Source organism: Ostrea edulis, chromosome 3, assembly GCF_947568905.1.
Source record: "Ostrea edulis chromosome 3, xbOstEdul1.1, whole genome shotgun sequence".
NCBI lineage: Eukaryota > Metazoa > Mollusca > Bivalvia > Ostreida > Ostreidae > Ostrea > Ostrea edulis.
The window spans coordinates 87,041,267-87,052,418 of record NC_079166.1 but is presented as its reverse complement, the minus strand read 5'-3'; the positions used below and the strand labels follow the sequence as shown (position 1 = coordinate 87,052,418).

Below are 11,152 nucleotides of genomic sequence, written 5' to 3'. Positions count from 1 at the left end.
TATAAGAATAAACTTTATTTTATTGTTTCTCAGTCCATGGCTATTTCAAAGTATTTTATCAGAGGTAAGCCGAAAAGCTTCACATTTCTAAAACATCAATGAACTAGAAACTTGTCTATAGGACATGAATGTCCCACCCAATGTACATTTGTATTGTAAAATGAACAAAAAAATAATATCCTGCTTCTTTGGTCTGAGCTTATAGTAATATATGATGAAAGAAGGAATAACTTAATTGTTTAAAGTTCATCCTTTAAGTAAATGCAAAATGACGAATTGCAAGGTTAAGGTCAGACTTATATTAAATTGAATAATTCTCATGAGTATGTACCAGTGTATGAGTTTTAATAGAAATATCCGGAATACTTTTTTTGAAAATGAGCTAATTACAAATTAAGGAATAGTGAGGTAAAGGTCATACGGAAGGTCAAGGTAAAGACAATTTTGATGCAGTTGGATAGCTCTTACTAATATATAATTTGAAGAAAAAAATCTTGATAACTAAGTTAAACACAAAATGAGTAACAGTGAACTCAAGACCAACAATTTTTGACACAGTTGAATAGCTCTTACCAATATGTATTAGTGTATGAGTTTTCCTAGAAATATCTTAAAGTTTCTTTGATACTGAACTAAATGCAAATTCAAGAAAAGTAAGGTTAAGACCAAAGGAAAGTTAACATGCAATTGAATAACACTAACCAATATCTATCAGCATATGGAATTCAATAAAAGTATATTCTACAATTTCTTTGAAACTTAACTAAAGATAAAGTGTGACAAATGGACAGATGGATGAAAGATGGACAAACACATATTCATGGCAGATCTCTTCCAAGAGACCAGCTTGCAAGAAAGTTTTTCACGGGTTGCATCAAGTTGGCATTACCAATTAGTTCCGCGGGAATGAATATAATGAAGTTACAAAGGAAGTTTCCCCAATTTTGATCAAACTTGTACCAAAACACAATAGGCAAAATTTAAAAAATCAGTTTAAAAAACATTACAGAATAAGGACAGGAAGGGGGAAAATAGTTATGGTACAAGTGAAATGAAAATAAAGTAATATATCCAAGTTACATCATCTCTCTAAGTTACATCTTTTAAATCATCTGAGTTACATCTCTTACATCACCTATCCAGTTACATCTCTTTGAAGATATTTTTTGCATTCTTTGCAAAGAAATCTACACCTGTTTTGTCATTTTCTTCACTTGTCTTCTTTCAGATGTAATGATATTTTTTACAGCAAACTTTATTTGTTTCCAAGTGAACTTGGCTAAACATGTCTCTTGCCTAATAGCATTTAAGCAATCCAATTGGCCAGGTGTTTTTCCTAAAGAAATAGGCTTCTTAAACTTTCTCAATAGGGCAGCTTTCTCATCTTGTGTCCACTGATGCCGTGTATTTGGCACTGTACAAAAGAAAAAAATACTCTGTTACAATTGACTAATATTGAAAATATTTGCACACATTAAGGTAAGCTTTTACTCTCTGTGCATGTGATAATTGTTTAAAAATATTTACAAACCTCTTTTAGGTTTCCCTTTCATGTATTGGTCATCACTTCCTGGTTTCTTTGAGGAGCCTTAAAAAAGAGCAAAAGTTTGTTTCATCTTTTCGTCAATAAATATATGTACACGTGTTTGCTCCTCCACCCTAGCTTTCTTGAGCAGAGGGTCAGTTAAGTTCATTTCTCAACAGGGATCAAAATTAACTGGGTTCACTACCAGCACATTTTAGCCAGTGGATTATTTTCCAAGTAGAAAAATTAAGATTTTACTATCATTTTTCAATTGATTGCTGTTTTACAGGAATTGAAGAAAACAAGCATGCCTCTATATCAAAATATATGAAAATAAAGTGCAATAATAATAAAAGGAAAGCCCTGGGTGATATGTTGCCCAATGCCATAGGCAGAGGGCGACATAACATTCAAGGGATTTCCAGTCATCAAGGGGTATGATATATAACATTTTTAAAGAACAAAACCAAAGAGGTTAATTCATTAAGACACTTATCATACATTATTTGACACACGAATGTAATGCAAAATTTGACCAAAGTGGAAAAGTTAGTTTTACAAATCATGACAATAATGATAATGTATGTTAACGCGGCTGTTGTTGATATTCAGAATTCAAACCGGCCGAAACTTTTATGGAAATTTTTGTACACACGGCCAGAAATACGTTTTTTGCTTCTTTAAAATCTAAATCATTTACACATCAACTTCTCTCCGTTTAAAGAAATGTTTCTGAAGATCATACCTTATGGAAATAATGCTTCTTTTTGCATAGATTTCCCCATCTGAATTATGCTATCCTCAATAAAATAGCTTGAGAATATCTTGCAGTTTTTCCCTTTGAGTATAAACGTAGAGTTTCTTCACAGAATGTTTTGTAAAATGGCCAAACTTGAGTTAATTAATTTCATAGTGTTTGCTAAAAACTTTCTCCTTTGTTAGATTATCCAAATCCTCTGAATAAAAATGCACAAATCGAAGAGTTTGAATTTAGCCGTTTACATTCATGTAGCAACCACAGTTTTGAATTTCAGAATTCATGCACATGAGGGATGATATAGTTGTTTTGGAGGGCATTATAACTGTTTCCCGAGTGATATAACTGTTTCATAGAGTCATTATAATCGTTTCCAGTGTGAAAAGGCAGTTTTCTGGGTATATGGTGAAAAATATCAAATTTGTGACATATCGCGAAAACTAATACAAAAATGTTATATATTGTTACTGCTAGACCTATCATTTTGTCTGTGAATTTTCCCTCAGATGGCTTCGACAATCTTAATGAAACTTCACAGAAATAAAAAACACCAATCTGCTTTGATTGTTAAGAAAATGAAATGTGGTTCATAAAAATCTTCTGTTTTCATACCTGTTTTTGTATTTTTCCCATGTTCCCTTTCTTTCTTAGCCATGCCATGTGCATTCTCATTGTCCTCTTCACTGTCAGATTCACTCTCTGCAGCTTCTAAAAATATAAATAAGCCCATGGATTTTAATGTAAAAACATAAAAAATTCCAGTCTAAACTTCAAAAATACAGATAATGCTTGAAAATGGTCTCTAAAAGCAGATTCAACAAAATACTACCAATAAATAAACCTACACAATTTCACTGCAGTGTATAGTGAAGTGACTTTTTGCATGCTTTCCAGAAGTAAAGATGTTTGGGGTATTTTTTCCCCTTCAAGTTAAAGTCATGTATGCAGAAATACAAGATTTATAAAGAGTGCATAATTTTTTGCCCCAACCAAAGGCCCAGAAAGAGGGAAAATGGCATGAAATGAACCATTTTGCTACCTGTTTCCTATCGATTCTGGTCCAGTACTATCAGATGATAATTATGTTCATACAAAATGTCAGACAGAAAAGGATTCCAAGAGATCAATGTAGTGACTCAGATGACCTTAATGTTAGCAAGAGGCCATTGGACCTTAACTGTCACCCAACTTTGTTGGAACTCTAGGCTCTGGATTCATGTCACCAAAACTAGTTTGCTGAGGACCTTATGATCATTATAATATTCATGCAGCTCATTCATACAAAAGTTGAAGGGTAAAGAACATAAGAGTACACAGTGTAATAAACTTTAAATAGGCCCATGGGCCACATCGCTCACCTTAGTCACCTTGGCCCATATCTGAAGACTTTCCATATATATTTGCATGTAAAACCTTAGTCCCTATTGTAGCCCCAACCTACCCCTGGAGGCCATGAATTCAACAAACTTGAATCTGCACTATGTCAGAAAGCTTTCATGTAAACGTCAACTTCTTTTGGCCCAATGGTTCTTGAGAAGAAGATTTTTAAAGATTTTCCCTATATATTTGTATGCAAAACTTTCATCCCCTATTGTAACCCCAACCTACCCCTGGGAGCCATACTTTGAACAAACTTGAATCTGCACTATGTCAGGAAGTTTTCATGTAAATCTCAACTCTTCTAGTTCATTGGTTCTTGAGAAGAATATTTTTAAAGATTTTCCCTATATTTGTATGTAAAACTTTGATCCCACCTTGTGGTCCCATCCTACCCCCGGGGACCATGATTTGAACAACTTGAATCTGCACTATGTCAGAAACCTTTCATGTAAATATCAGCTTTTCTGGCTCAGTGGTTCTTTAGAAGGGGATTTTTAAAGGTTTTCCCTATATATTTGTATGCAAAATTTGATATCCCCTTGTGGCCCCATCCTACCCCCGGGAGGCCATGATTTTAACAAATTTGAATGTACACTATGTCAGAAAGCTTTCATGTAAATCTCGGCTTTTCTGGCTCAGTGGTTCTTGAGAAGAAGATTCTTAAAGATTTTTCCTATATATTTCTATGTAAAACTTTGATCCTTTATTGTGGCCCCATCCAACTCCCAGGGGCATGATTTTAACAAACTTGAATCTGCACTATGTCAGGATACTTTCATGTAAATTTAAGTTTTTCTGGCCCATTGGTTCTTAAGAAGATTTTTAAATGACCCACCCTATTTTTGCGATTATCTCCCCGTTGAAAGGGACATGGCCCTTCATTTGAAGAAACTTGAAAGCCCTTCACCCAAGGATGCTTTTGGCCAAGTTCGGTTGAAATTGGCCCAGTGGTTCTGGAGAAGAAGTCGGAAATGTAAAAAGTTTACAGACAGACGACGGACAACAGGCGATCAGAAAAGCTCACTTGAGTTTTCAGCTCAGGTGAGCTAAAACATTGACCAATTCAGTCCAACACAGGGCCTGAATACAAGAGGACAAACTCAAACAAACTTGAATCTACACTATGCTGGGATGCTTTCTTTAAAGTTTCATGTTTTTGGTCCAGTGGTTCTTTAGATCTTTTGAAGATGCCACCAAATTTTCACGAATTCTTACTTGTAATTATTTTCCAATAAAATTAAAGAAATTTGAATCCCTTTTGCCCCATGTGTGAAGTTTGATTGAAATGGCTCTGACAGTGGTTCTGGAGAAAATGCAATTTGGAAAAATTTACGACAATAACAGACAAATCAGCTCACTTGAACCTTTGGCTCATGCTGAAAAACATCTTCATAATACATGCACTGTACTTTAAAAGGAGGCCATATATATCATCTGTGCGTTACTTTCCAAATTTGAAAAACTGCTTGCATAAAATGCATACTACAGTGTGCGACATCACAAATGTCCTGTTCTGAACACAGTACACTGTGTAAAGTAGTCATTTTCCCCCTTCATATTTGACACTTTTATTTGGTCAATTATGAATTTTTTTGAAGACAGAATATGTGTGCATAGCAGTTCTTTTTCATTACAATATATTTTTGGCTGAAAGCCAAAGTTTACAAATGGTTTTAAAGTACTGCATGTAACTTTTGTTTAATTTTTCTTCTTTTTTTCACCTTTTGGAGGATTCAGCTTCCTCATTTTTCCTCTGTGACAATTGTCTTCATCACTTTCCTCTCCACTACTGCTCATATCCTCTTCACCTTCTTCATTGCCAAGTTTAATGTCTTCAATAAAAAAAATGATATGAAAATAATTGACAATGAAGATTACCATGGAACAAGAGATGTATACAGAATAATCCCCACCTCAGGCAGAGTTATTTATAATATAAATCAAGACCTGTCACATTGTTTAAACTACATCTATATATATAACTATGCACTCAGTGTGTCTCCTACAGTCTTGATAACAAAGATTTTAAAGATAGCATACTCTTCAACTATGCATATATTACACCTTATCATAAGGAATTTCACATTCATGTTGAGGCACACTTGCTTGTTGTAAATATGCACTTTGTGTCAAATAGTGAAGACGATTTTGAAATAAGAAATTTTGTCTCTGCAACCCACAAGTTCCTCAGGAGAGGGCTTTAAAAGCAGCAGTTCAGCCCTCTACCCATATGAGGTTTAAATCATTTTTGATTGAAAATGACCTGTTAGTTTCATGGAAGAGGTTGAAAATTCACAACTGGGTAATCTTAAAACTTCCAAATATATGACTATATAACTTTTCATATTTTGATGTGACCAATATTGACCACAATGGTCTATAATTTGAAAACCTAGCTCTGACATTATCAATTAGGCCTATATACACAAATAATTAAAGCAATTTTGTTTTAGAATAACAAAAATACCTTCACAGGCAATTTGGTCCAAAGATTTTCCACTGTATTTTGAAATTTCTCCGTTGTCAAAAGCAGTCAGAATTGTTCCCATTCTTGCAATCTGTAATGTATCGCTTGGGAGCCTGTAAAATGATGTGTGCACCCTAATGTCATGTCCAAGGAAACCTGCCATGATTTCAATGTCACTTTTCTCTAAATTTAAAATTTGTGATACTGTAGCAACGTGTTTCCTCAGCTTTGTACTAGTCAAATTCCGAGTGTTTTTAACCCCACTTTCTTCAGCAAACTTTCGAAGACAATCTGAGCTTCGGATTGGGTTAAGGGAACTGAAGCCTGACCTGGCAAAGACATAAGGATTGCTTTTACTTACTCCAGCCTGTTCCCTGGTTTCATTTAGCAAAACTATGCTCCTCTCTAGTGCTGGTGTTATTAAGATTGGGACCATACGTCCTCTTTTTCCACGAATTTCAACTCTTGAAAAGGTTTTACAGAGGATTCTTTCAAGTGGTTTTAAGGAATCTTCAATTTCTTTTAGTGAGTCACTCTTTGACCTTTTTTCACAGAAAGACGCAAGTGTCATTCTCTCTGACTCTCCACCTCTGCGTCTGTTAAACATCACAAGCCTGGCCAATGTCACTTGATTCAGCTCATCCCATACAGATTTCTTCACTGATTTTTGTAGCTGAATAACAAGCTCTTCAGTTTTTTCCTTCAGAAGAGTTTGCATTTTTTGGATGTCTTCTGCGAGAGGTAACCCATGACCTTTGTTCAATTTGTTTGATGCCAACGTCTGAAATGCACTGCTTGAGACTGAATCAGTCCATTCGTTTTCACACAGAGTGAAAAATCCCTCTGCGTCTTTGGTTGAATCTCCATTTTCTTGAATCAGGGCTAAGGAATTTTTGATTTTTGCACATTTTTTAAGAGAAAAGTCCCAACTTCAGTGCTAAGGATGGATTATTGTATGAATTTGAGTTTTCTTGAAAGCCACATAATGTTTTTGTACATTTTACCACAGCAGGGTAATTCTTTGGATGGATTGCATCATCTAGAGAATTAATATCTTTGTCAGTTTCTCTAAGTAAAATCAGTAATCTTCCAAGTTCTCTCATCTTTTGACTTACATATGTATAGAGGTGAGTCAAGTGTCCATGTTTCTGATAAAGTTTTTCCCCAACTCTCACAATAATAGGATCATTCCTGGCTGCTATACTAATTTCATCAGCAGACATTCGGCTTAATACCTTTTCTCTTAGGCCTTCGCTAACATCTGTGCTAGTTGGAAGAAGCAGCATGGATTGTGATGATACTTTTCTGTATTTTTCTTTTCTTTCAGGAGCAAACGGACAATTTTTGGTGTGTCGCCATAAAGAAGATTTAAGGAAAAATCCCAAACAATATTGACAAGGCAGAAATTGGTCTGCGGAAGTTTCATTCCAATTTCTAGTAAAAGTTACTAAAGTTCCATGGCGTGTTCTTAACACTTCATAATTGTGTTGAAAATCACCACTGTTTCTCAGCTTCATTAGGGCAAGTTTTCTATTGGTGGACTTTAAAGGATGAGATTTGATATGTTGCACATCTGTTTCATTTGAATGTACTCCCAAATAATGTTTAGTTATATTGGTGAATCCTTTTTCGCAGTACACACAATAGTGTACCTTGTCCCAAACACGAATCCCATCCTGATTCCCAGATTGCTGAACTTCCACATCTTTAACAGTACTTGAAATGATGTCATTCTTGATTACAAAATCTGTAGCTCTTTGCTTTTGGTGCTTTGATGCTGAATTTAAAGCCATAAGCTCTGATGTTGAACTAACTGTTTCCTCCTGGTCCAAAAATTGGAGTGGTCCTTGATAAGGAATAACATCCGAACCTGAATCTGAAACAAGTTCAACTTCTTCCTTAATTATTTCATCACAACTGTCTTCTGAAGTCACATTGTCTGCATCCTCTGACATTTCATAGTCTGGGTCAAAAGGATCAGAATGTTCAGACGAGTCCTCAAAAAGATCCGAGTGACTATTGCAACCTAAATAAACCATAAAATGGATTTAAAATAATGTTTCAAATTTAGCAAGAAATATCTCTGAAATTTATATGACTTCATTTTTCAACTGTTCCTCTATACTCTCTGTATTTCTTTTGCAAGTTCAATAACAATGTTGAAGAGATCATTTGAATTATTAAGTCAAAATATTATTACAATGAAAGTGTATTTGAACATGTTGCATACAAAAAACATTTAATTCCTCGGGTATTTATAGCTCACTATGCACTATAAGTGTTTACCATACATGTGTTAACATTAAATAGTTCACTATGCAACATCTGTATTTATACATGTGTTAACATTAAATACCTCACTATGCAACATTAGTGTTTACCATACATGTGTTAACATTAAATACCTCACTATGCAACATCTGTGTTTACCATACATGTGTTAACATTAAATACCTCACTATGCAACATCTGTGTTTACCATACATGTGTTAACATTAAATACCTCACTATGTAACATTCGCATTTAATGCATACATCATACCTCACCATGCAACAACCATGTTTACCATGTGTAAATAACTCTATTACCATTTATCATGTGTTAATACAGAAGTATGTGTCCCTCAACATGCACTTTTAGTATTTACTATATATATTTGTAAATACCTAATTTTATTTGTAAACATGCTATCTTACAAAGCACCATTAGTGTTTATGTGTAAATAAGTACATTGAATGTACGCATGCAACCGGAGCCATAAATAACAAGGGATTTGCAACTTTTTGAAATTTTGTGATTTATTGCATGTCCTATTGTTTACTTTTTTTCAAATCTTGCATCGTTTAAATCACATAAATCTTTAAAATTAGGCTATTGAAGTAGAACCTCTTTATTAATATAAACAAACTATTTAAAATTTTGTATTTCTGTAAGTTTTTTTTATTTAATATTGTAACAACAAAAAAGGAGTAATCAGAAATACCAACAGGTGAGTCGTGGTCAGCCATATATCCAAGATTTCACTAACTCCCAATCATTGACCTCTTTGATTTGCCTAGTTGCTTCTTATAATCAATATAAAGGTTCAAAACTTGAACTGTAAATGGTAGGTGTTTCTGGTGACTTAAATATAAGTTTCATAGAGTCTATGGAACACACATTACTAATCCATCAAACTAAGATAACTATATTGTACAACGTCCAATCTAAAAATATTTTGAAGTTTCATAATCATGTTTTTGACAAGTATCAAATAACAATGTACTTACTTTTCTTATGATTGAATAAAAATGTTCTGCCACCAATGACCAACATATCTCCATCATTCAATTCTTTGCCAATTTCAATTGGTTTTCCATTGAGAATGACAGGAAACTTTTTACTAAAATTTGTTACGGAAGCCTGAAAAATTGGAAATGTGGATAATCAAAGAAAGGATCATATAAAGCATTTGTTGTACAAACAGGATGAGGAATTTATAAAAGTAGAAAAATAAATATTTTTTTAAAAATACATTTTAGTAAAATTGTAGGGGAAAATCAAAGTAAGACTTAAAGAACTTTAGAGATACTGTTTAAAGAGTACTGCTAAAAATGTTGGTCAGGTTTATTACAAATGTACATGTAAGTCAAATTAGACTACTAAAGAAAAATATATGTAAGCTAGATCATCTCAAAGGGCCCCACTTTTTTTGTAAGGGTCATTGGGATGAAAAGGACTTGTATATAGGAATGTATTAAGAACATGACCTCAACTCCTGACTTATATTTTACCCATGGGCACTTTTTGGATGACATATGAGCCAGTACGAAAATACGCCAGAGACAGTTCAGTACTTACAGGAAGAAGAAGAAGATAGGACCACAGGGATAAAAATATGCTCATGACAAGGATTTTAAACAGAGATCTGCTTTAACCCTTGACTCTGTGAAATTAGTTCAAGGTCAATGCAAACGCATAACCATCAAGCACTCTGGATTAAATATGAGTCAGATTGGGCCAATGGGAGAAAGCATAAACCTCATAAAGATTTACAGAATTTTTTTAACCTTGACCTTTGATCTTAAATGAATTGGTTTAATATTAATACACCCTTAAACCCAGAGATAATCTGTGGGTGAAGTTTTGGCAAAGACTGGACCAAGGGGAGAGAAAATATGTTCTATACAAGGATTTTACAGTGACATTTTTCATACATTGACCTTTGATCCATAGAATTGGTTAAAGGGCACTAAAAATCTACCCAAAAGCACTCTTATGTGTGAAGGATAAGAAAGATTGGGTCAAGGAGAGAAAAAATATGCTCTGGACAAGGATTCAACACAAAAGTTGTTTATGACTTTGACCCATGATCCATAAAATTGGTTCAAAGTCACAGCACACTCTACTCATGGACACTCTATGAGTGAAGTTTGCTCCACACAAATTAAATTAGAAAAATAGACGGAAAGACCAATCACTAAAAGGCACACACCGAGTGGAGATCTAATGATTTACATATAGATAGTACGTTACCTTGAATCTGTCAACTGCAACAACTGCATGAATATTGTCAACATTTGTTAGGGACACTTTTATATTACACTCTCTTCCACTACAAATCAATAAAAAGAGTATTAAATCTAAAATATTAAAAATATAAGTTTAGTCACATTGTTTTTAAGTCAATAATCATGAATTCTTAATGTATATTACAAATATTCACATTACTGCAAGCATACTCCTATTTATTAAATGAAATTGCATGATAGATTGATGTACTATCCCACACATTTTCTTTCCAGAAAATGTTGGATTAGAAAAGTTTTACTGTGAAAAAATTCTAGCAATTGTAAAAAAATTTGTGTGGTAAAATCTCCAAATATAACACACACAAAAATTAAAAATTCATTTTATATTACTTAATTATACCTTCCAATGACACATTCCTCTTCATTCATATGGTAAATGCCTCCTAAACTATCATCCTTCTTGATCACCGTTATTTTTGCAAGACACATCCCAACATCTATCAACCAAAGT

The 11,152-nt window shown here is 33.8% G+C and overlaps 1 protein-coding gene and 1 long non-coding RNA gene across 2 annotated transcripts; both read right to left on the bottom strand.

Annotated features, from left to right (window-relative positions):
- Nucleotides 1–8,084, bottom strand: LOC125655505 (uncharacterized). Its single transcript, XM_056161048.1, has 6 exons — nt 7,782–8,084; nt 6,130–6,910; nt 5,384–5,494; nt 2,895–2,990; nt 1,532–1,588; nt 1–1,414 (listed from the first exon to the last, which is right to left on the bottom strand). Exons 1-6 carry the CDS (start codon nt 8,082–8,084, stop codon nt 1,188–1,190), a joined length of 1,575 nt encoding a protein of 524 aa, XP_056017023.1. The 3' UTR covers nt 1–1,187.
- A 1,340-nt stretch (nt 8,085–9,424) lies between these two features.
- LOC130052966 (uncharacterized) lies at nt 9,425–11,079 on the bottom strand. The gene is made up of 3 exons (XR_008801376.1): nt 11,042–11,079; nt 10,646–10,724; nt 9,425–9,532 (listed from the first exon to the last, which is right to left on the bottom strand). It is a non-coding gene; the product is annotated as an uncharacterized LOC130052966 (long non-coding RNA).
- Nucleotides 11,080–11,152: the final 73 nt, after the last annotated feature.